This window comes from Akebia trifoliata, chromosome 11, assembly GCF_017979445.1.
Source record: "Akebia trifoliata isolate Shusen 1 chromosome 11, ASM1797944v1, whole genome shotgun sequence".
In the NCBI taxonomy this organism is placed as follows: Eukaryota; Viridiplantae; Streptophyta; class Magnoliopsida; order Ranunculales; family Lardizabalaceae; genus Akebia; species Akebia trifoliata.
The window spans coordinates 33,463,255-33,489,918 of NC_141385.1; the positions used below are offsets into that span (position 1 = coordinate 33,463,255).

General features: G+C 33.1%; 2 protein-coding genes across 4 annotated transcripts; one reads left to right on the top strand and one right to left on the bottom strand.

The window, feature by feature from the left end:
* Positions 1-525: 525 nt before the first annotated feature.
* Positions 526-2,526, top strand: LOC147391325 (uncharacterized). Of its 2 annotated transcripts, none has more exons than XM_086417292.1 (2): positions 526-875; positions 2,167-2,526. In XM_086417292.1, the coding sequence occupies exons 1-2, from the start codon at positions 662-664 to the stop codon at positions 2,334-2,336; spliced, it is 384 nt and encodes a 127-aa protein (XP_086273418.1). In that variant the 5' UTR covers positions 526-661; the 3' UTR covers positions 2,337-2,526. The 2 variants fall into 2 exon arrangements, with proteins under 2 accessions (XP_086273418.1, XP_086273417.1); XM_086417291.1 differs by having other exon boundaries at positions 532-875; positions 2,164-2,526.
* Positions 2,527-4,205: 1,679 nt separating this feature from the next.
* On the bottom strand, positions 4,206-8,027 carry CTF2A (FAD/NAD(P)-binding oxidoreductase family protein). 2 transcript variants are annotated; one of them, XM_086459945.1, is made up of 6 exons: positions 7,634-8,027; positions 7,401-7,547; positions 5,891-5,956; positions 5,607-5,769; positions 5,074-5,302; positions 4,206-4,908 (listed from the first exon to the last, which is right to left on the bottom strand). In XM_086459945.1, exons 1-6 carry the CDS (start codon positions 7,855-7,857, stop codon positions 4,397-4,399), a joined length of 1,341 nt encoding a protein of 446 aa, XP_086316071.1. In that variant the 5' UTR covers positions 7,858-8,027; the 3' UTR covers positions 4,206-4,396. The 2 variants fall into 2 exon arrangements, with proteins under 2 accessions (XP_086316071.1, XP_086316072.1); XM_086459946.1 differs by having other exon boundaries at positions 4,206-4,905; positions 7,634-8,015.
* Between the last annotated feature and the right edge of the window lie 18,637 nt (positions 8,028-26,664).

The window sequence follows — 26,664 nt, forward strand, 5'->3', positions numbered from 1 at the left end:
TTTATTTTATATAATGAAAATTGAACTTATTTTTTTCAATAAAAATTAAAATTTTATTAAATAAGTTATATAAGAGTTGGGTTAGGTATACCTATTTATAAATGGATCAGGTTTGCGTTTAAGTTTTTGACGTGATTATTAGATAGGTTGGATTTGGTAAATTTTTATAATTCCCTTACCTAAACACAACATGAATATGACACGACCCGACCCGACCCGACCCGACCCATTTCCATCCGTACATTTCATCGTGTCGAAACGCATAATATCCCATGGTGGTACCACAATGGAATCAAGCTACATCTTCTCTATTTGAGTTCAATACGTGGCATACATCAAGGCCAGTTTAAAGTGGGACCCACACATAGATACTGTCCCTTTTTGTACGGTTGATTATTAGTAGGTGAGAAGTGGGACCCATATCTCATTTAAATCTGATAGAATATCTCTACCACACCCTTATATAGAAATAAGCCACGTGGCTAAGTAAATCCCCCTAACTTCCAGAAAAGTCAAAATCAAATAACAAACTGATTCTCTCAAACTCTTCCCAAATCCAAGCAGTTTTCAGCAATCTCTCCAATCCTCTCTCTCTCTCTCTCTCTTGTTCTCTCTTCTCTTCTCTGTTTTTGTTTTTTCTTCTTGGATTTTGTTGCAGAAGATGCATCGATCTGCAAGCACAACTCGAGCATCTGAGGAGTTTTTCAACCACAATTCCTCGACAACAGATACGGATGGATTACCGATGTACGATCCTCTCTCGGATTTTGCAAAGAAGGAGAAATTGCGTCTCAAATATGCTGAGAACGCGATCCACCTGATACCTCTTGTTCTGGTTCTATGTGCTGTTATTCTCTGGTTTTTCTCCAATCCAGGTAAAATTTTGCAAGATCTCCAAACACTAATATCTTTTTTTTTTTTTTTTTAATATTTCTTTTTTGGTTAATTTATGATTATTGAATGAGATAATTTGTTATATTTGAAGGAGGAAGGATAAGATTTGAATTAGTCTGAGTTTCAATTTAATGGTGTTTTTAAGAAAATACAATTGTTTGGTGTAAAAATATATATATTTCTATTTTCTACTGTTTAGAGTTTTAATAAAATTGAAATTTCTTTTTTAAGAAAAAAAAAATTCTAAACTTGTATTGAAGGCCTTGGTTTCTTGGTTACAAAGATATACATAAAACCCATATTTTACTTTATTTTTTCTGGGTCATAATAGTAGTGAGTATAATAAATAATAGATTAGTTTATGAGATTAGGTTGAGATAGGGATAAGAAATTTGATTTGGATTGAAAATTTTGAATTTGGATTTAATTGTCATTAGGATTAGTTGGTTTTTTCTATGAAGTATTAAGAATTCATGAGAAAATTATTAAAAGCCTTTGGAGATTGACTATATCAAATTGGTCCAATCTGCCTCCAATCAGATTGTTGGTTCTACAATATGATCATCATGTTATTTAGGGTTGTCATTTGTAATAACTTATGATTATAATATTTTCTCAATTTGTTTTCCTTTTTAAAGAGAATTAACAGAAAATAATAATAATAATAATGACAGATTACTTGCAGATCACAAGTTGCAGGTTGCACCCAAATTTAAAGGGGAAAAAAAACACTTTTTTTTTTTTAGTTTCTGAATTAACCTATTAGTAGTACTTCAGGAGAGTAGTCTTTGCAATCTCCTTTAACCCACTTCGTCATTGTCTATACTTATTCTCTTTTGGCACAAATTATGGTCGTAGGCACCTTCTCTTTACATCAAAATCAATCGTGGTATTTGAGGAATCAAGGGATGATGGTGACTTCATCTTCAAGAGAATTATGATATAAGGTTGGCCATCATCTTCTTCAAAATTGTTTTTAAGGACATATTAGATCTAAACGATTAAAAGGATAACAGAAGGGATAATGGATTAGGTCATTTTTTTTTTTCAATCTCAATGCCTTGATCTTGTTCCTGTCTTGCGTTCATATTTGAGGAAGAAAAAAAAAAGATGAATAAGGAGTGGAATCATTTTTTAAGGGATGGAGTGCAATCGGTACTAAGTGATCTGTGATCAATTGGTCCCATAATAATAATAATAAAAATAATAATTAAAAGAAATTAACAAGCATGTTTGAAGTTCATTCATGGTGGTTGTTTTTCCATACAGAAGTGGATTTGGTGAATAAAGATGGTTCAATTGTTTCCAGAATTGAGGGGTTGACAATTGATGGCGATATCGAAGTTGCTGGTAGTGAGACTGGCTTGCTATCATCCTTGGAGCTGGAGGACTTGGATTCACCCAAAAAAATGGCAGAACAAAAAGCAGGACAATTTTCATGAAACTAATCCAAATCAGAATGATGTCTTCATGTCTAATGACAAGTATCATTATATTACATTGTGGATCTATTTTAAATTCATCCTTGTTAGATAAAAACAATCTGCTCTATGTTTTCATATGAGAATAATCATCTCTAATTGTACCTTTTAATTGATGGATGGGATGGAATGGAAGAACTTTCATATCCTATATCGATAAGGCTCACAAGTTTCTGATTTATGAAAATTGAAATTTCTAGCGCGCTATCAAGGGATGCACTTCTATGGAATCATGTCTCTTTGAATCACTTCTTGCAAGATTGATTGTTTGGTGACCGTTCTGGAAAGCCCTTTTTACACTTTGTTTGGATTGAGAGAAATGAAGAGAAAAGAAACTCATTAAAAGAAAAGAAAACAAAGAGAGAAGAAATCCAATTTCTTGCCGTCTTGTTTGTTTAAGAGTAGCAAAACTTAAGTTGGAGAAGAAGAGAGGGTAGAGTTGTAATTTTTGGTGTTCTTATTAGTCATTTCTTCTTTCTATTTCTCAAAAAAGAAAAAAAACTGACCTATTTTTCTCTCCATTATTTTTCTTTTCTCTACTCAGTTTCAAGCATTAAACTCAAGAGAGCTGCTAATGATACCCCAACTTTTACTTGTTACACCCTAGTTAAAATACAAATAAATCAATCGATGGTTGAGAATAGTTGAGGTGCCAATAAAAGCTATAGCTCTACTTGTTTGCAATGTAAACTGTCACAAACACAAAATTTTGTATTTATAGAATTTTGCGTTTACTAAATTTTACATACTTTTGTGATTGGATTGCTTGGTTGTGTCCAATGCAAAATTTTATGTTTGTTTGATTATCACAGTAACGTGAAAAAAAAAAATCTGAAAAAAATTTATTTTTCTTTTTAAAACTTTGTTTAAAGTTAAATAAAAAATGATAAATAGTTACCTATCACTTTAAAACAAATTGAAAAATTATAGATAAAGCATTTCCATATAGGTCATACAATGCTATTCTCTTTAAACCAAGGTAAGAATAGAAATCCAAAATCTCTTTAATCAACTGCAATTTACCTTAAAACATCTACTACATGATACCAACTTCCACTTACTAATTTTTCATTTTGAAAAGAAACCCCATCGCCCCAAAAATGCTAATATTAGCATTAATGGTGCCTAAATGTAACTCGCCCCAAACACATTTTAATACCCTACATCTAATGAAAAATATATTTCCTTAATTTATAAAAAATAAATATAAATTAGCGCAAGTAAGACTATTATCCCACAAATTTTTTTTTTAATTTAAAAAATAAATATAAATTAACAAGGTAGGATTCTGTACCTCGTCTTTTTATTTTTTAAAAAAATATCAATATTTAAAAAATCAATTTTTTTGTTTTGTAATTTTAAAATATAAATAGAAATTAACTCCAAGTAAGATTCTATTCCACGAGTAATACTTAAGAAGTTGGGAAAAACCAGAGAGAGCGGAGAGAGAGGAAATTTAACATAACGTAAATTTTTGTGTAGGTATTTTCTCCGCAACACTTTACGGAAATTTCTTGCAATTTTAATTAAGTTTTGTGTTGTTTTACGGTGAGGCCCACCAAAAATTTAGTATCCAAGCACCCCACATCCCGCAAACAAATGTAAACGTTTTTGTTTGTGTTTGTCTACAGTGCAAACAAGCAGGGCCTTTCTCTCTCTTTTTGTTTGGTTTAGACTTCTATTTCCTACATTTAGGATTTCATATGAGCCTAATCCTAGTGCTAAACAGCTGCTCGAGCTTTGTGCTTTGTAATGTTGAGGTAATAACTTTGAACCAAACTTTTGTGCTTTGTAATGTTGAGGCAATAAATTTGAACCAAACTTTTGTAATGTTGAAATGGGTGCGTTTGAATTGATAAACAATTTAAGAAATTGGAGTGTAATAAATAAAAAGTCGGGTGCCAATAGCAGCAGTATGATTCATATAAACATATTTGTTTCTTTTCATTTTCCAGCTCTTGCTTCCCAATTTGTCAAGGGTATCTTATCTCCCTTTTACTTTGGAAACAAGACTCCTCTTTCTACTTGAGAGGCTCACAGTTGAAATTTGTATGCTCCAACAATGGGCCTAACCTCACGAACTTAGGTATGATGATATTATTCCGAACAGCACACACCACCGGATTCCCCCACTGTAAAAGCGCTCCAACAAAGTTTGCACGTATTGTCAATGGAAATATACGTGCCCATCTTTCACTCTCATATGACCTGAACACATCATCCATGGACAAAGACCTGGTGTCAAGCGCGCCTGCGAGCTTTTTGGCCAGAACCACAGCATCCTCCAGCGCACAACAAGCACCTTGCCCAAGATTAGGAGTCATAGGATGCCATGCATCACCAACCAACACTACCCCTCCTGACGAAGCCGAAGGGCTTATATTAGGCCACAACCATCGGTCCACAAGTGGTGTTCTAATGATCGTGTTATCTGGGGTCCTATCGATAACATCTAACAGTTCGGATGGCCAGCTTTTGACCAGTTCTCGAGCTTCCCTCTTCAACACAGATGGATCAGTTATCTTCGGACCTGCTATAAAATATGTTACTTCAACAATTTAACAAAATCACGAGTATTCTATTTAACAATTCTAAGTGTCATGAGCTTATAGGATCAACCAGTACAATATCTCAGGTTGATCGAGAAAAAGAAAATATATTCTCGAAACCAGTCTTAAATAAGTTTCATTAGGTAGACCTGGAGTAGGGTTATTGAAGCAGATGAACCAATAAACTTTTGTGGGAGAAACTGGAACATAACCCGCACGCAAACCTCTTCCATACACGTAGTTCACTTTGGGTTTGAAAGGCTGACCATCCGGATAGAATCCAAGCCCACGGAAAGCACAGTGCCCAACATACTGTGGTTCAGGGAATCCCATCCATTTTGCTACTGGTGATCGGATCCCATCGCAACCAATTACAATCTGTAACATGCTTATAATTAGAAAAGATGTAACCCACCCTAGATTGTGAGGTGCACTCGTGCAGATTTTCATATTTGGCAATGGTTGGGGAACAACTAAGGCATTAAAACACTTACAAGTGTTTCTCGGCTGAAACAGAACCAAAAGAATTTTTTACACAAATGAATTATCTTTCGAATTATTTCAATCTACTAAGTTTTGTTATGGTCCAAAACACTATCCTCACCTCAGAACTCGGCATACCAGACAAAGACGAGAGTAATTTGAATTTTCTACATGTTACTTTCAAGGTTGAGCAAGTTACCTTTGCAAGTAATCGTGTCCCGTCAACAAGTTTCAACAAAGTTTCACCAGTTTCGGCTGTTTCAATCTTTGCCAGCTTAGAAGAGAAACAGATTGCAACTGGTGGCAACTGTTTGGCAAGAGTCTCCAAAAGTATTCTCCTCTCCACAGCACGGACCTCTTGGCTGTTTCATTATATAATTTAAGTAAAACAGTAGAATAAACCATACTGAGGAAAGATAAATTATAACTAAACCTTCATTGAGGTCCAAAAATGTCCCAACAAGAATGTTGTTAAAATATTACCCATCAGATTCATCCTTGAACTTGAAAGAGCGCAACTCCCTTCCATCTTCTGCTTTTACCACCATCCTGCACAGCTGATGCCATCAACAAGTTCAGGAGAAAAAAAGAAAAGAAAGAGATAGCCCCACTACCCATATAAAAATATTAAAAAAATAAAAATAAAATAATGGTATGCAAGTTTGCATGCCCTCTAGGTTGTGCTCCAGAATTTTCCCTCCCCTCTAACAGTGGTTACCAATATGACTAAAGTAATTTAATATTTTATAGGAGTAGATGTGCATTTTTTCAACTGTCACATATAGAGGTGCTCCTGATCCATTCTTGGTTTGTGGGGAAAAAGATAGACATAAACCGTAGTCATCAACCTCAAACCCATGTAGGCCGCATCTTGAAATTTGAACTGGTCTTAATAAGGTCAAACCATCTACTGCACAAATATCTATTGTATCAGCCACTTTCCCAGTCCTTATTTCCACTAGTACATAAACTAGTAACCAATTGTTCGCATTGGGAATATAGTGGACGATTGGCAATATTGTATAGTTATGCATGCAAGAGCACTAATGAAAAATAAAGGTGGTCATTCTCACTAAAGAGCTCTTAAGCCTTTTTTTGTAAATTGAAGACTAACTCCTTGAACCTCTTCTTTGTTAACATATTCATTTGAAAGATTTTTAAGAGAGGGGGAAGACCGGAAGAGAACCCTGAACTCTGAATAAGATATAGGGAACCATTTGCTAACATTTTCTATCTTATTAACAATCACAAAATACAAAAACAAAAAAAGAGGAAAAGAAAATGTACTTCTTTAGGTGATAGTTGTAGCAGCACAACATCAAACTCCTTTCTGATAATAACAGCCTCACGTTGCCATCTAAGGTCACGGGTTGGCAGGGCAAGAAAAGTTAGTGGGTCAACCACTGGGGACTGGGGAAGGATAAACCCAATCCATGGGTTCTGATTGATAAGTCTTAAGGCCTAAATATGTCTTTTGGTTGAGTAGAAAAATATGTCCTAGACCTGTTCCATGATGAGGTGTACAAAACACATTCAGTTTAAGCTTTCCAGTGCATTATTCCTTGCAACAATGACTTGGATCTCTCATCATTTTGCCAATCTCAGCAATGCTCCTAAGTTTGATTGTCGGGCTTAATCTCTAACTTCACCAACAAATGCATCGGTAATTCGGTACAACATAGTTTTCTCAGATTCTTTTAAATATGTCAAAGCAACACAACTATATCTCCTCAACCACTTCTGTACTGGAAAAAGTACTCTCAACTAATAATTAAAGCTTTCTAAACAAATCAACTACTCAAAGAACAACAATTTATGTTCACTTCTGTAACCAAAAAAAAAAAAAAAAATCAATCAAATTTCATTAAACTAAAGTGGGGTTTTTTTTTCCAAACTGTTCACTGTTTTTCGACCACAATTTGATTATATGTTTTTAAATTGAAGTTTCTAAGTACCAATACAATTCAGAACCTATATTGGGGAGGAATTTTACCCTTGAATTTCAAGAAATTGGCTCCTGAGTTCATCTCCAATACCAATCACATCCAACACTCGCCATCCATTCTTGAAAAGAGTCAGAGAGGTTCCACTGGTCCGCAGCGACTCCGCCTGTTCAAGCACCAACGACCGAACTCCAAGCCTAATAACACAATCAATCTCATAAATTCCCACAAAATTTAAAGAAAAATAGTTTCTTTTACTGAATTAGGGTTTAGTGAATGGAACCGATGAAGGGAAACTGCAGTTGCGAGACCAGCGATTCCAGCACCGACTACAACAATGTCCTCCTTACGAACATCTGGGAGAGATTCGATAATTGATGAACAAATAGGGTTTATTCTGGTTCGAATTCGAAATGGGGTTTTTTTTCTTCTCGTACGGAGGTGAATAAGTGATCGAGATGACGAAAGTGTCATAGGGGGTTGAAGAAGAAGAAGAAGAGTCGCCATGGATGATCTGGTTCAGTGGTGTGTGAGACACTACGAAGATGTGTGTGTGTGTGTGTGTGTGTGTGTGTGAGAGAGAGAGAGAGAGAGAGATGTGATCGCCATGAAAAGAAAAACAAAAACTAGTGGTGGAGAAGAAGCGGTTTGCATCAAAGCGGGAAGATTTGAAGGATCACGTGAAACCCAACCCACGGTGCACGTTAGAGATAGTGAATCGAACCTAATTTTAACTATTCTACTCTTAGAAGGAATTAATTTCATACATTTAAACTACTTTGCTCCAATCCCCAAAATTAGGCACATAACACTATATCCAACTAAAAAAAATTGAAGTTTTCAATGTACACACCTATTTCACTTAACCTTAATCGGTTCTCATTGCACCCATCTTATAGCCTACCAAGTCATTTCTTCTTCATCTTTTTTTCTCTCTCCTTTTCTTTTTCATCTAGAAAAGTTTTAAGCTTTGATCTTACTTATGTTTTTTTATCTTAGCAGCTCCAATCGAGTCAACGTCATTAATATGAAAAAATTTATATGTAAAACTTTAAGCTTGATATGTCAGTACTAAATTATTTTTGTTAAGTTTAATAGGTACCTATCGATCTTGTACATAGAGATTTGCTAATGGCATATTAAATTGAAGATTCACATGAGAAAGTTTTGTTCAGTAGATACCTATCAAATTTGTTTTATATCATTTGATAGGTACCTACCAAATCGTTTTTATAATGTTCGATAGGTGCCTAATAAATTTGTTGAAACAAGTTCAGTTTGAATCTATTGAACAAAAATTTTCAAAAATTTATAAGTTCTTAGATCCAAAATTGACATTTTTTATACATGGGTATCTAGAGTTGGCCCAACTATTCCCATGGTCACGTGAGTCACCCCTTCAATACACATGCCAAGTGTACTAGCCTCTTAAAGCATCAGGGGATGGTCAATGAGAGGTTTTTGAACTCAAGACCTCTCTCTTTTAGAGTAATCAAATCATTATTTTGGAGGTTTTAATAGTGATTTTGCCATCTTCCTTGATGATTAAATGCAAAAAAAAAAAAAAAAAAAAAGAAATTTTAAAAAAAATAATATAATTTGAAAAGAAAAAAAAATAATCTCCATCTATTCAACTTCTTACAAAATTCAAAAGGAGATGAATATGAAGAGAGAGGGAGAAAGGGAGGAGTAAGAAGAAGTGGATTTTTTTGATCGGTAGGTTAACGAGTATATAAAAAGGGTAAAATTATCAAATATATTTTTTTACAATTTTCACTTAAATGGGTACATTAGCCACTTGGGTGTGTGCAAATATAGTGACAAACTCATGTTAAAAGCACCCACGAATCTTTTAGGACCCCCCAAACTATTGAAACATGTAGCTTTTTTAAAATAAAATAAAAAAAAAAAACTTTTTAATGAGGTTTTGAGCGCCCCACTTCTTTTTTTCCATCTTCTTAGATATAAAAAAAAGAAAAAAAAAAAAGATGAATAAAGAATAAGATTAATAGTACTCAGAAATCTAGATATTAAACTCATCCAAGCTTTTCTATAATTTGTAGAGTGTATACTTATAAGTAAGCCTTGGAAACATGTGTCACCAAATTACTTGTCCAAGGGTATAATGAGCTGGGTAGTTGAGATACACTTGAGAGCTTTGTAAGATGTGTCCATCACTTGTAAGTAAATAATCTAGTCTAATGTGTAAGTATTTCAGATCATTAATACAAAGTAGAGAAATGGAGAATTCTAACATGTGATGTCCCAACAATCTGATAAGATTTTTTCTACATCTTATTTAATGTGAAAGAATATGCTTAAATTTAAATATGTATTAGGGATTAGAAATGTGCTAGGTACAATGTTCGATATGAGCTAAGGATCATATCAGATACGAGTTAGGGATTGGATCAGAAAATGAGCTAGGGATCATATAAAAAATGAGCTAGCCAATGTTGTCAAATGTGACGACATATGAGAAATCTGAAGAGTAAATCGCATATATTATATGCGATGGCATATGTGTCCAATGGCTAAAAAAGTAGCTGTTGGAAAAAAAATCTATTTTCAAAAGTTCAGTGAGGGCTATAGGCTCCACTGGTCCCTACTTTTCTTCTCCCCTTTGTGTCGGGATACAAGAAGAGAAACATGGATAGTTGTGATAATTTTTTTTGATAATTTAGGTAGGACACCTATAGTCTTTTTTGGCTATGAAAGGGGTGAAAAATTCAAAGAACACAAAAAGAAAATAGATAAACAAAAGCCTAAAATTAGAAGATCCTTACAAAACAATGTGATTATCCATTTGCTTTGAAAGGAACAAAGTTTCTAGAGAGTAATAAGTGGAAGCTACAAATTCAATGTGGTTCTCACAATCACCTATTAGAAATAAATTTTGAAGACCATTCTTATGCTAACAGACTCTCAGTTGAAGAAGAAAATACTTTGAAAGATATGACTCAATGTGATGTCAAGCCAAAGGAAGTTTTCTCCATTCTAAAATAAAGAGGCATGTTGGATGCATCCATAATAATCATTTCAGGTCGATATAATAAAAAATTGTCACATTGTACAAATTTCTACTAACCTTATGAATATGAGGTTGATAGAATGAAAGATCATTCAAAAACCTTCACCGATTGGTTTTTACTAGATCACAATATTAGGATGATCTAAATTTAATCAAATACAATTTGATGCACAAAATTACGAGTGGCAATGAGTCAGCAAGTCATGTCGTGTTCGTGTCATGTTGAGGTAATGATATTTTGAAAGTTTGCCCAACCCAAACCCGACCATTTAATCATCATGTCAAAATCTAAAATCTGAACCCAACACATTTATTAAATAGGCAACTTGACACAACCTGTGTAACTCGTTCAATAATATTATAATATTAAGTGAAAAAAATAAGTCTCATTTCCACCACCAAAATTAAATAGCATGAGAACATATAAAATCACATAACCATAAATCAATATCTATGCACATAAATTAACTAATAAAGTATCATAAAATATAAATGAAGTTTCACATTAAAAGATATACCACAACTAAATAAACGAGTGGGAAAAGAAATAAAAGAAAATATGTTTATGGTCTAATAAATAACTACATATCTCCATCTATGACAACAAATAATATTAAAACATACTTTGATAATCTATATCCATCCTTGTCACCATCACTTCTCACAAATCATGCCTATAAAATAGAAATAAAAAATTATTAGAGAAATGTTAAATAGAATTCACGGGACAACAAAAATGTACACTAACATGAATAATTCAAATAGAAGTAAAAAAAAATGTACTCTAAAATAGAATTCTCCATCATATCGATTAAATAACCAATTCAAACTAAAAATCGTAATCTAATGAGATAAATAATTTAACAAGATATGAGTTCTCATGTATTAAATCCTTTCATTAAATTAGATATTTACAAATACATATTAAAATAGAGTTAGTGTGACATTTTCTGACTCACCTACCCCCAAATAGTGAAATCACAACTAATCAATACTTAATGCATTAAAACACTACTAATATCACTCAAGTGTCAATATTAATGAGATAGGAACACAAAAATTAAGAGCGAAGTTAGTAGTCCCTGACTAGCTCACATCCTATCTAGATCAATTGTGTGGTGCACTTGTCACTAGATTTGGACATAAAACCCCCTCTCAAAGGCTAAGAGAGGGGTCAAAAAATTTATTCTACTAACTCAAAGGAGAAGAATCTTTCTCGAATTTTACTGTTCATCAATTTCTCTATTTTTTTTATTTATTTATTCTCTACTTTTATCATTTATTGACTTAATCTTCGAGAGATCATTGGCATGCACCACATCGGAGCCTCTTCTTTCCATCGAGTAAAGCCAAGAAAACAATCATCCATATGGAATAAAGATCGTTAGATCAAGACCAAGTCTTCAATCAACAAATTGTGTTCATCTTGAGGGGTTGAAGCTTGAAAATAGCTCCATACTTTTGGTGCAAAGGTTTTTTAAGGCTTTCACTCCTTAAGATAATAATAATATTTTTAATTGTAGGCTTTATATTTAATTAAATATCTTTTTTATTTGTTGGTGCGGAGTTGGTTAACCTCTTCTAATGGTATGCTTGATATTGATCTAACGAACACTCTTTTTTATTGTCAATAGTTGATCTCTGTTCTTTCGTAATTTCATAGTTAATGAAAATTCAGAAAGAGAGAAGGATGAAATCTTGATGTGGTGCCTGCCAAGGATGCTCCAACGATCAAGTTAGTGCTTAGATAAAAAAAGGATAAATGAAGAAGAAGATTAATAGTACTCAGAGATTTGAAAATTAGAACTCGATCAACTCTTTCTATAGTTTTAAAGTGTATACTTATAAGCAAGTCTTGGAAATAAGTGTCGCCAAATTACCTGTTCAAGTGTATAATGAGATGGGTAGTTGAGGTGCACTTGAGAGATTTTGAAAGATGTGTCCATCACTTGTAAGCAAGCACTTAAATTTAATGTGTAAGTGTTTTAGATCATTAATGCAAAATAGAGAAATAAAGAATTCTGACATGTGATGTCTAATCAATCTGACAAGTGATGTCCTAACAATTCGGTAAGATCTTTTTTTGCATCTTATTTAATATGAAAGGATATGTGATAAGTATCAAAAAATGTCTAATTAAATGTTAATTCATAGCGCACTTATCAGGATTTCCAACTAAAAGTATTATTTTTAATGAATAATTCCCTAGAATAGATTTTTAGTTTAATTTAATAGTTTTTAAGATAATTATGTCATTTTACATAATTAATTTAATTTCGTGTAATATCTATGCTACATATATTCAAGAAGATCAAGTCAAATTACAAAAGTCTAGAAGTAGATAAAAAAAAATTGGAGTCATCTATAAAACTTCAAAGTATAGATTAAATAGAAGACTTTTCATGCATATACTGATTAAGGAGAGAACAACTTTAATGTTATCCAATCGTCTAAGACTACTCCGAATCTATAAATAAAGATAGCTCCCAAGGAGTCATTTTTTTTTCTCCTATTTCTCTTATTTTCTTCTTCTACTTTTCTTTTCTTAGGTTTTAGTTTTAATATCTCAAATTAGAGAACAAGCAATTGTCCAAGGTTTATTCAAGAAATCAATAAAGCTAAGTAAATTTACATTATTTAATTTTATTATTGTTTTAAGAATGAATCTTGGTTAATCTCCCAATCTAGGGAGATTGATTAAGCTAAGATAGTTTTCAAGTTTCAATTATTTTTCAAATTTTTTCCATATTTTAATATTTAAAAAGATTTGTCTTCACAAAATCTTGTTTCTTAAGTATTCCTCTATTTATTTATCTTTATCCCACATCTCAAGTGTGAGTCGTTATATTAGAGAAATCCATTATATCGGATACTCATTGTTGTTGTATATTTTCAAAATAAAATAAGAATTTTTATAGTTTTTTGGTTTGTTTTTTGTGTATATAAGGTTTAGTCCCACATCGCTCACAAGTTAGAAAGTGGTGTACCTTATAAGTAATAGCCAACATAGTTAGTTGTATTTGTGTCACACCTTTAGGCTTTGATCCAGTGCTTCGAGGTGGTGCAAAGCACCACCCTCGCACGCGCACGCGCACGTGCGACGAGCGAAAGGGCGATTGGGCGCTTTGAGGCGCACTTTGCACTTTGCACTTTGCACTTTGCACTTTGTACTTTGCACTTTGCACTTCGCACTTCGCACTTACGCATCGTCGCGAGGAGCTGGAGAGCTTTAAAGTTTTCGGGATACGAAACCATCCAACGGTGGTGATTGATCCGTCACGTGTGATGGATCGGGTGCGATCAACACCGTACGATCAAGTTAGTATCTGATCGGGAACCGATCGGATACGATGGATCGAAATAATACCGAATCGAAAAGGATCTGATGCATTGGATTAAGGTAGTACCTGATCAGAATGATCAGGTGTGATGGATTGATATAATACCTGATCAGAAACGATCGGATCCGTTAGATCAAATGGCAACTGATTAGACGCGATCAGAGCCACTAGATCAAACAGATTCAACTAAAAAGTATTAGTTAAAGGACATGAGACACATTCCTTCGATAGGGTGCAATCTAGATCGTTAGATCTCAGATAAGGCACAATCTAACGGTTATTAGACCAAGAGACATTATATCATGACTCTTGGTCAATAGACACAGAAATGACTATAAAAAGCCAACCATGATTCAGATTTCTTCACCGAAAATTTCTGTATTCTCCTCTCTCTAAGCTTAAGATATAGGCATCATCAGTTTGTTATTTTTTCGAGTGTTCTAGGCTAAATCAGATCGTACATAATCTGATTTAGTATATTGAGTGTAAGGCTTCTTTGTATCCTGAAGGCATTTGTTCGTCGATCCCTTGTGTACTTTGGTTCAACTAGTAGGGGAGAATATTTGTCTAAAAGAGATCGAATCTTTTCGAGCCTAGAAGTTAATTTTCTTCCTCCATCGGTTCAATTTCCAACAATTGTAATGTAAGATTATTAAGAAATAAAACTTTTGAAGAAAAGAATATTTTAGATATTTCTTATATCTATAAAAAAAAAATTAAAGTTTTTATTGTTAAAATTTCTGAGTCAAGAAACCTTTGTTGGTTTCTTAATTTGAGTTATTAAAAAAGAACTTGAGAATAAATTGAATTTAAAATAATTATTTTGGTAGATTTAGTTTTCTTAGATGTTCCCAATCAAGAAAGTTTTTCGTAGTTTTTAATTAATTTTTGCAATCATAGTCTAACCCCTTTTTCAGAAAATTAGATTGAATTTAAAATAAATTAGATTTAGTTTTCTTAGAATAAATTGAATTTAAAATAATTATTTTGGTAGATTTAGTTATCTTAAATGTTCCCAATTAAGAAAGTTTTTCGTAGTTTTTAATTAATTTTTGCAATCATAATCTAACCCTTTTTTCAGAAAATTAGATAAATGAAGTTTAGAAAATTTTCCTAGGATTGTTCAAATTACCATGAGTCATTTTTTATCAAGTTAAGGTTATTAAATTTTATTTGTTCGAAGGATCCTAACGAGCTACAAGAGACATTACAAGAGTGATAAACAATATGTTTGAATTTAGATACATGTTAGTGATTAGATATTTGTTAGGGATCAAATCTGATACGAGCTAAAGATCAAATGGAATATGAGATAGGGATTGGATTGGATACAAGCTAGGAAATGTTGTCAAATGTGATTACATATGTGCATATGCAAAATTTTGAAAGCTAAATCACATATACCATATTAAATGACATGTGTTCAACAACAAATAAAATGTCCATTGGACAACAACTTCTTCTTTTTTGCCTTATTATTTACTTATTAATAGTTTCTTTTTGCATCTCTCCTTCATTCTTCTTCAAATACAATTTTTATTGAGAACATACAATCATTTTATAAGTCTAGAATTAAAATCATATTCAATATCCAAGATTCAATATCAAATTCATTCTACATTCTTCATTTCTCGTCTCTCTATTATCTAAAATCTCTACTCTATTCTTTACATTTTATTTAATTCTTCCAAATTCAAGAAGATTTAAGATCAAGACTCAAGATTCAAGAATCATTTAAAATCAAATATCAAGAACTAATAAACATGGACTTGAGGTATTTATAAAATTATTTTACTTATTTTTTTGTTTGACATTTGAAGAACATAACTTTTTTATCGGCCAACTCCTCTCTTAGGCCTAAATTGAATGACCCCGATTGCAAATATGGTCATTATCATAGTGTTACCTAAAAAAATCAAGTGACGTGTGAATTGTCTAGCTATATAAGTCAAGGGAAAATCACATGCTGGGATCAAATGTTAGGACTTGCCCAAAAATTAGTTTCAGAATCAAATGAAAAATAATAAAATATTTAGATAAGACTTCTAAGAAAAATTAGATGATAAAATCATAATAGAAAATTACATGGAAGGTAGAGATACTGGTGGGATTGATGAGGATGATGATGATGAAATCTATGTACATGATACCCCCTTACGATCACATCGACCGACTTTCTAAACCACTTATTGCATCATTAAGAAAAGTTTCTAAAAGAGCTCGTCATCTATTAGATAGATGACATAGGCCACATCCTAAAGATGTGGTTACTAAAAAAATGGAAAAAATACAGCACAAACCACAATTAAAAGCTGTGTAAATGATAGAAAAATTACTTTCTAATACATAACAAAATGACTTTATCAATTAGGTATTGCATTTAATACTATTAAATTGAAAAGTTTTAAGGTCATGATTGAGGTCAAAGGACAATTTGGAACTGGACTTAAGGCACCATCTTACCATAAAATTAAGGAGCCATGTCTAAAGAAAGAAGTAGAGTTCACTTAAAATTTCTTTAATAAATATTGAGGGAAATAGAAAACTTATGGGTGTACTCTAGTGGCCGATGGATGGATTGATAGATCTGACCGAACATTAATTAACTTTTTAGTTAATTTGTCTGACTGGAACTATGTTTCTTAAATCTATCAATGCATCGACCTATTCCCACATGGCCAAATATCTTTTTAAATTACTAAATAGTATAATTGATGAAATTACAGAAGAGAATATTGTTCAAGTGGGCACAAACAATATAACTGCATATGTGGTTGTTGGTGGCCTATTAATGGACAAGAGACCTCATTTGTATTGGTCGTCTTTTGCGGCACATTGTATTGATCTTATTTTAAAAGATATTAGTAAGTTACATATTAAAAATATTGTTAGAGCTAGAAAAATTATTGTTTTCATGTATAAGTATATTTTATTGTTTACAAAGAATGAAAAAACATATTTGTGAAAACTTACTTAGATCGACTATTACCGGATTTCTAACAACTATTTTGATACTAAAAAACTTGTATGAAAAAAAAAGTGAACTTAAAAGCTTTGTAGTATCAGTCAAATGGAATAACGATCCTTTGTCAAAGAAGATCGAAGGAAATTTAATTGTCCAAATCATTCTTTCTCAAAACTTTTGAACTAAGATTTGTAAAGCATTAAGAAATGTCAGACCACTAATTACTATCCTAAGATTGATGGATGGTGATAAAAAATCACTAATGGATTACATTTATAATTATATGGAAAATGTCAAATTAAAAATAACAGAAAATCAGGCATTTAGAAAAAGAGTTAAAAACCTGTAATTGACATTATATACAATAGATAGGATAACTAAATGTCAATTGCATTGTATTCGACTGTGTACATTCTTAATCCAATTATGTACTTTCAAGTCATAATCTCAATAAAGCGGATGCGACACACGCGATTAAATTTTTTGATGTTTTAAAATGAATGGTTTTAATGAAAGATGAATAAGACAAGATATCATCGCAATTGAATCAATACAAGAACAATGAAGAAATCTTTAGGAGATGGATCGTCATCAAACACAGAACAAATTATTAAATATATTTTTGAATTAAATATGATAGATAATTGGTGAGCATAATCTAGAATGGATCCAATTCAAAGGATTCAAGTTTCAAAAAATCGGCAATACGAATTCTTGGCCTAACGTGTTCTATATACAAATACAAATGTAACTATAGTACATTTGGGATGGTAATTTGATTTTATTTTGATATATATTTTAAAATTTAAAATTTAAATTCTTATTTTATTTTCTTAATTTAACATTTTTTTTATTGATGTGTGTTTATTTGAATTGAAATAACATATTCACATCAAGAAGAAGAATCGGCTTGAGAAGAAAAAGCTCAATGACTTGATGTTCGTGCAATACAATCAAAGATTGCGTGAAAGATTCTTATAGAAGAAAGAACAATTGATCAGTGTCTCAAAATACTAATTTATCTGTACTTTTCTCAGACATTTATCTTGATTTTTGTCCTTATTTTATTCGATTAGGTAAATATGTATGTTAAGCTTCAATTTATCATATTTCATGTTATACCATATTAATTAGGCTTAATTGCACAAAATAATTATAAATATTGAAAAGCTGATCACGTGTGTTCACTGTACATGTCTGTAGACACCTCAATTTGAATGGGCCACTACTCGAAAGGGCCCAAAAATATCGATTTTCCAAATAAATGGGCCGACAGGCCTTAAGGGCCCAAGTCATTGAAAAGTGACATTTTGACCAAACCGAGGCCCCTAAGACCTCTCAATGGTTTGGGAGGCCCAGGACTCGACCAACCCTCCGCTTTCCCAATATTCACCGCTCCGCTTCCAAAATCAAAAACGTCAAATTTTAGATAAAGTTCACCAACGGGCTTAAAAAGCCCGATTTGCCAACATGTGGCATTTTGATTAATTCAATAAATTCAAAAATCTCAAAAAAATTAATAAATTAAAAAATGTGAGACTTGGGATGCCTACCCCTTCCCTACTACTACCACTCTGCCTCCGAATCCGCAAAAATCCTAAGCCCACCTAAGACTCACAAGCCCTCAACACTTTCCTAAATCAATTTCTCACCTTACCCTTAACCTAAAATCAATCCCACATCACCTAAAATCTAAAACCAACTTATACCCTCAAAATCTATCTCAAAATAACCCCCAACCAATTCTTAAAACCCAAAACCATTTCATAACCTAAGCCCAAAACACTCCAAAGCCCCTAAGCCCAAATCCATATCCAACCCACAACCTTAACCCACAAACCACTACCCACATCAACCAATCACCATGTTGATAATCAAATATGACACATGTCATCACCACATCTCACCTCCCTCATCCAACTACCTACCCCATTAATTTTCTTTAAACTTCATCTACCCACACATCAACTCATCACATTTTCTCTCAAATCAAACACATCTACCCACACCCCTAACCTATACCTCTTCCTAATCTACCCCCATCATTTCCTACAAAACCTACATGTATAATCTAAACCTACACTCATCCTCTCAAATCAAACACTCATCCTTTCCCATCAACTCATCTCAACCCTTCATTTCCACCCACTTTGACACATGACATCATCTCCCTCACCCTCTTAAAATATCATCAACCACCCTCTTAAATCCTTCATTCTCTTAAACCAAACACCACTTAATCACAACCACCTATTAATTACCCCCTCACATAATCTCATCTTCTCAACCACTCTCATCAATTCTCTTCCATCTAACACTCAACTCAAATGGATTGAAAGATCCAACCCATTTGGGTTGTAAATAACCCATTTAACCTCCATTCCCTACATACCCTCCTATCTCTCCCAAATTACACCCACTCCTCTCTCAAACTCATAACTATTCTATCATTTTTCTTCACTTCATCCCATTATACCCCTAAAATAACTCCTCAACATCTATAAATACCCTCATCCTCTTCCCAAAAAAGCTCAACTTTCACTACAAAAATTATCCCCCCCAACTCTCACTACTAACCACTATTACCTATTCTCTCTCACCAATTCTCCCTTACTAACTCTACACCAAGTCTTACAAAAAAAATAAAAAAAATAAAAAAATCCATCTTCTCTCATCATCTTTTCTCCAATCTCCTACTAATCTTCTACAAAAATAATCACATCTTTTTACATCACTAAGGACTCAAAAGACTTTAAGAAGAAGAAGAAGAAGAAAAGGAGATTGAAGATACAAGGTGGGTTCAAAATGCACTCCCCCTCTCTCTCTATCCTCTCCTCTTCCTTCTTCTATCACCCCTCTCCCATTCATTTTATTTTTTAGGATGAATGGACCCCAAGGCTAAAGGTCTATAAGGGTCATTTCCATCAATGGAATGACCCTATGATCAAGTCAAAAATGAACCCCTATCTAGGGTACAAATGCACTGACGTGGCACACTGTTTTTCACATCTTTTTAAATAAAAAAAATGACCAAGTTTCTTTGAGGTTACCGCCATTTGGCGGGGAGAAAAAGGTGCTTAACACCTTCCATTTTCTCCAACCGAGCCGTTTACCCGAATCTCAAGGGTTGATTTATCCTTATCTATCGTGAGTCACTACGAGTCCAAAATGGTAATTTTTCAAAATGTACATCGGATAACCATTCACACCCACTTACAACATAAATGGTGGCGACTCCTAACCTTAGTAGATATGGTCATTGTAATGACGAAATCACGTATCTACAATGTCAATGATCAACTCATCCAAATGAATACTAAATCACTTAAGCAAGAATGCACTGCAATCAGGAAGTCAAATCAAGCAACCAGTCAAAAACTAAGATCTGGATGTTTTCAGATCAATGTGGCACAGTCCACCTCGGTTGGATCGTCTTAGTATTGCTCTAATTTGCTTCACATGTGAGATTATATACAAGAGTGACATCGGTATTTTTGATCCTTCCATAATACCTCAAGTCTATAAATAAATCATTTTTCTAATTAAGAATAGTCTTTGGGCTCTTGTCTCTTTTCCCTTCCCCCCTAATTCCCTTGACATTTTTTATGTAAGTTTCATTTTTAGTTAGGTTCTATTTTAACAACTTCTGTAATTTCTTAAGGAAATAGTGTATCTTGGTTATCATGAATACAAGTATTGTTTCTTTTACTTCTTCTTTTATCCTTATCATGACCATATACTAGACTTCATCCATTAGTGAGAGGAGGAAGCCTAGGAGCAAGTTTTAATTCTATATTATTTCTTTATCCTTCCATGTTCTTTATAATGTATATAGGATTCATTTTAAGGTTTTAACCAACTCTAATGGATTAAAGCTTTAGATAAATCTCTACACCTCATATACTTAACTTAGATATTTTATACTTAAATAATATCAAGATAAAATATTCTTAAACTAGATATTTGGTAGTAGGGACTTCACATATTAGTGAGTGAAGGAGTTTTAACTATAATGTTTTCTCAAAAAATTTCATGCCTTATCTTCCAATCCAAGGAGCTCACACCAAGCCCTTGAGTTTGAGTGCAAAAAATGATAAACTCAATACAATTTTAATTGTTAATCCTAGATTACTCTAATCACTAATGATTTTATCTCTTTTTTTTTCTAGTATAATTTTTCCTTATATTGTTTTATTTTCCTACAATATTTATTCTTTATTTTGTATCACAAAACTATAAAAACAGGTTTTAAATTTCAACTTAGATTAAATTCATTTTTGCTAATTTGGTAAAATTTCTCATTTCTCTTGGGTTCGATCCCTTTACTTGCCCACAAGCTAAGGAGGGTATAAAAATATAATTTATGATGAGATGACAACGACGACATCAACAACCGAGGTTTTATGACCTCATCTCCCTTGATAAGCTTAATGGAGATCATCCATGAATTTTGATGCAATAGATGAGCTAGTATTTGAAAGAGAAAATCTCACTTGGGCATAAGTTGAGTAAGTTGCTTTTGTATTGGCACTTGGGGATAGCTAAAGCCAAAGAAGAAGTGATCAATTGAGTCAAAAACTACTTGATAAAGAAGACAAAATATAATAAGAAGAAGATGAATGTCAAGAACCTTTGGATACGGATGGAGTTTTGGTGAGATCAGATGAAGATGAAGAATAAATTGAAGAAGGTAATGATTCAGACGACGACAATGACAATAATGGAGGTGGTGACACCAGCGATGTACCACAATAAATTAGGGATGGTTGTGTAGAGTATATGGTGGGTTATCATCAACAAAATTGGTTTACTTGTTTTGCACTTTGAATATTTCTATGTATATGACTTGTATTAGATATTTTATATTTGGATTGATGCTTCAATCTAGTGTTTTTTGGTATTTATGTATTTTAGGACATCATTTCTAAGTTAATCAATATATATTTTGTTGTTGTTGTTGTTGTTGTTTTTTTTTAAGTTGTTGCATATGCCATTGCATTGCGATATGCGATTTGGCATATGCTACCACATATGGCTACATCCGATATTTGAAAACACTAGAGCTAGGGATATTGTTCAAATTAAAAATGAGCTAGGGATTAGATCCGATATGAGCTTGGGATCAAATACAAGCTTTAGATGTCGTTCAACTGTGAATCACATAAACATATTGTTTTAAATTAATAAGCTCAGTCTCTGCCTTGTTGCATGTGAATAATTTCGCATTTGAGGGTACGTATCACAATTTTAAGCAAGGGCAAAAATGGTTACCACAATTGCCCCCTTTTTGTTACCTCAAAAATTTCTAGGTAGCAAAAATAACTCCAATCAAATATTTAATGAGTAGCTAGACATATTTTTTAAGCATAGTGAAAATTTTGTTTTAGGTTAGTAAGATTTGAGGTATTTTTAAAGAAGTTTGAGGTGCTTATAAATGATGTTTTGTTTTGAAATTCTTGAAAATTTGAGGTGATTTTAAAGTTCGTTGTATTTATAAATGACTCTCATTTGAAAATTTTAAAAAGTCTGAGGTGATTTTGATGGTCTAAGGTGTTTAAAAATGACCCGCTTTTAAATTTCTGAAAAGTCCGAGGTGTTTAAACAATTTCTGAAAATTCTGAGATGATTTTAATGATCTAAGGTGTTTAAAAATGACCCTTGTTTTGGAATTTCTAAAAAGTCTGAGGTGATTTTGAAAGCCTAAGGTATTTAAAAACGACCCTCTCTTTGAAATTTCTCAAAAGTTCAACATGTTTAGAAATGACCCTCATGCAAATATAGTAAGTAATGAAACTAGAGTATATTTAGCTAGCGATTGCCTCCCGAGTATATTAAGTTAGGTATTTTCACTGAGTATATAAAGCTAGGCATTGCCCTTGAGTATTGCTTTTAAACTAAAGTAATTTTTCAGATGATAGAATGCCCCATACCTCAATACAAGTGCTACAAAATGACCTTAGTACAAAGCCTAGGTCGGAGATGTTTATGGAACGACCCTAGGAGCTTAGGAGTTTTGAACCCGTATGAATGCTTGGGAACGACCTCAGTACGAGACCTAGGGCTGGGGTGTTTATGGAACAACCCTAGGAGTTTTGAACCTACACAAGTTTTAAGGAACGATCTCGATGTAAAACTCGATCCGAATTGCTCTCCTAGAGACCTTCCTTTCTTCGATGCAACTTTCCGGAGATAACTTTTTCAGAGTCACATGAGTGTAGGAGAGTGACCTCGATGTAGAGTTTAATTCGTACTTATTTTTTTAGCCACAACTTCCCCAGAATCACTAGTACACGAAAGCTACCTTGTTGTAAAATAATATATATGTACTAACTTTCCTTGATGATCACAACTTACCCAGGGTACCGATTGCATGGAAGCTACCTTGGTATAAAACTTAGGATAAATGCCAGAGGTGCATTAAACAACCATCATCCCTAGGTGAAATGCTCGAGGTGTACTAAGCGACTCTTGTTCTTAGGTGAAGTTCCCAAGGTATGTTTGTTGGGATGTCCATCTTTCTACTAGTAGGGCTTACTTTGGATAGGTATGTGGTAAGAAAACCTTTGAAAAGTTTCCCACAAATGGTGCCAAAAAGTGTGGAGACTTTTTTAGGTTTTCACTCATCGAGATAAGAATATTATTCTGATTGTAGGCTTGATCTAAAGATCTTTCCTTTTTGTTGGTGTTGACTTTGTTGACCTCTTTTGATGGTGGGCTTGATCTTGATCTAACGAACACTTTTCTTTATTGACAATAGTTGATCTCTACTATTTCGTCACTTCCTGATTGATAAAAGGCAAGAATGATGAGGCCCTGGTATGGTGCTTATTAAGGTTGCTTCGATGGTCAAGTTAGTACTCAGAGATCTGAAGATTAAAACTCAATCAAATCTTTCTATAGTTTTTGGATTATATAGTTATAAGAAAGCCTTTGAGACAGGTGTTTGATTGGTTTGTTAGTTGAGATGCACTTGAGTGCTTTGGAAAATGTGTCCATCACTTGTAAGCAAACACTTGAGTCTAATGTGTAAGTATTTCAAATCATTAATGCAAACTAAATAAATGAAGAATTCTGACTTGTAATGTCCCAACAATCTGATAATATATTTTGTACATCTTATTTAATGTAAAAGGATATGCTTGAAGTTGGATATGTGCTAGGGATTGATATGTGCTGAGGACCAGGTCTGATGTGAGCTAGAGATTAGATTAAATACGAGCTAGGTATTGGATCATATACAAGTTATGAATCCGATCAGAAACAAGCTTGAGATACCGTTCAAATAAGAAATTAACTAGGAATTAGATCAGATATGAGCTCGGGATATCGCTCAAATGTGAATAGCTTTAACTTATTCTTTTAAATTAATAAGCTTAGATGTGTGGGCTCTACCTTGTTATGTGAGAATAATTTAATGTTTGGGGGTACGTGTCACAATCTTTGGTAAGGATAAAAATGGTTACCATAGGTAATTAAAAAAACCCTTAAATAATCAACTAATATTGAGATATCTTTTATGTTTCATGATTTAAAATGGACAATAATTAAATATGTCAACATGGGTTAAGCGGGTTGACATCCTTAATCTAACACAACCTATTTAATAATTGTGTTAGACGGGTCAATACTATTATGACCCAAACACAATTAGGCTTGACCCAAACCCATTAATTCCTCGTCGTTTTCCAACTGTGCTTGCAAGTTGTATTAAGATTGCCAAGTTTGACGTGACTAACCTAAACACAATACGTTTAATAATTGTGTTAGATGGGTCAACATTATAGACACCCCAATTTGAACAGGCCTCATGCAAAAAAACTTAAAAATTGTATTTTTAAAATAAAAAAGGCTCAAGCCTTCAAAAGGATTGTTTTTTTTTTTTTTTTTCATTTCAAATCAAAGTCCTAAGGCTCCAATGGACCTACGGGATCATCTAAAATCATTTTTCTAAAAACCACACTTCTTAAATCCTACCAAAGTCTTTAGCCCACCAAACCCAAGCTCAAATCCTATTTTGAATACCACTTTCATTCAAATTCAATCTCTAACCTAAACCCCTCAAACCCTAAATCCATCAAGTCCTTGAATCCAAATCGGTTCAACCAATTCTAAGCCCAATTCAAACTACCACCCACCTTCACTCAAACCCATTCCAAACCTTAAGCTCATCACCATTCTTATTAAAGCGTAAGGTCCAAATCCATAAGTTTTTGAGCTTCAAACCCCAAATAAAAAACCTCAACCACCTTGCCACATGTCACCACCACAAGCAATCACCATCACCATCCCTACACCATGCCACACCACCGTACCCCATCACTTTCTCCTCAGATCATGCCACAAGTTATCGTCATACTCTTCATACCCCATTCTCTTAATTAATTCACCTAAGCCACAAAAAACTAACACATGCTTATATTCGAGATACATGACATCACCTCCTCATTTTATCAATCTCTATTCCATTTTGGCTCGACTTACACTCAACAAAGGTATGGGTTTAAAGATCCAACCTATATGTCAAGGCACTCAACATGGATCAAAAAAATTCATATGACCCATTTACCACTTCTACCCTCTACTAACTTTAAAGCCCAACCAAAATCCCATGTTATTACTTTCCACCTTCTATCTTGGAACAAAACACCTTTAATAGGTCCTTTAAAAACCTATAAAAGCCCACTCCTTTCTCACAAAATCCCCCATGCTTGAACCTCCTCTTTCAAGTTTCAACCCTTAAACAAAATTTATCTCTCGTCTCTCTCTCTTTCTCTCAACTTTCAAAATTTTTTCTCTCTCAACCTTAATCCCTACACTAAAATACCTTACATTTTCACCTTTAAAGTTAAAAGAATTCAAAGTTAAGAAGCTCTCATTTTGAAGACCAAAGAATACTTCAAGAATACATAGAAAGAGATTCACAGAAGAGAAAATAATAACAAGGTAAAGTGAGAATAAAAGGAATAATGCACTAATAACTCCCCTTCTCTCTCTTCTATCTTTTCCTCTTCTATCTTCCCCCCTATTTTACTTTATTATTTTTGGTTTAGAACAACCCTAAGATGTAATAGACACCATCTCTTATATCCGATAGATTGGACTTTGACTCGATCGAAAGGATATGTATTGAAACCTATTTTCAAAAAAAAAAAAAAAAAAAATCCTTACACATATGCATCCACCACAAAAATCACTTTCCAGACAAAGGCATTGAGTCTCTTTCTTATGAATACATTCTCATAATCACTAAGCACACATATTTTCAAATTGTGTACTTTCAAAGGCATGGACATGGATAAGACTCTTTCCTCAATAAAGAAACCCTCATGATTCAAGCCAAAACTAAAGTCCCTTGCATTCGAGGGCACAAAAATGAGTTTTCTTGGTTCTTTTTTTTTTTTTTACTTCTTTCGAAAAATGACCCATTTTAAGATTATCATCTAAGGTGGAGAAAATAAGGTGTTCAACACTTTTCCTATTTTCTAAATGGTCCCTTTACTTAGATCTTAAATAGTAATAATACCTTATCCGTATGAAAGTTACTATAAAAAAAATAATTTTTTAAAATTATCTTCCAAGTATCCATTCACACCCATTTTTAAAAAAGAATGGTGACGACTCCAAATCCATGTAGTATTTCAAAAATCACATAACAACAAACACTATTATGACCCAAACACAATTTGACTTTACCCAAATCCAGTAATTTCGCATGAGTCATGATGGTTACCCTTACACAAAATATAAATAAACTTCAAATATAAAAAATATAAATAATAAATAATAAATTTACATATTTACTTACATTTTATCGCTTTTGGTCCCGGGACATGGTTGATCCAGAATTCCAACAAGTTACCAAACCGGATCCTTATAAGAACCCAAATTAGCATCATTGATCCAGAGTTATCAGATCGGATCAAATTTCGGGCCTAATCCGATCCATTGACAGCCTTATTTATTCTGGTTCACAATCC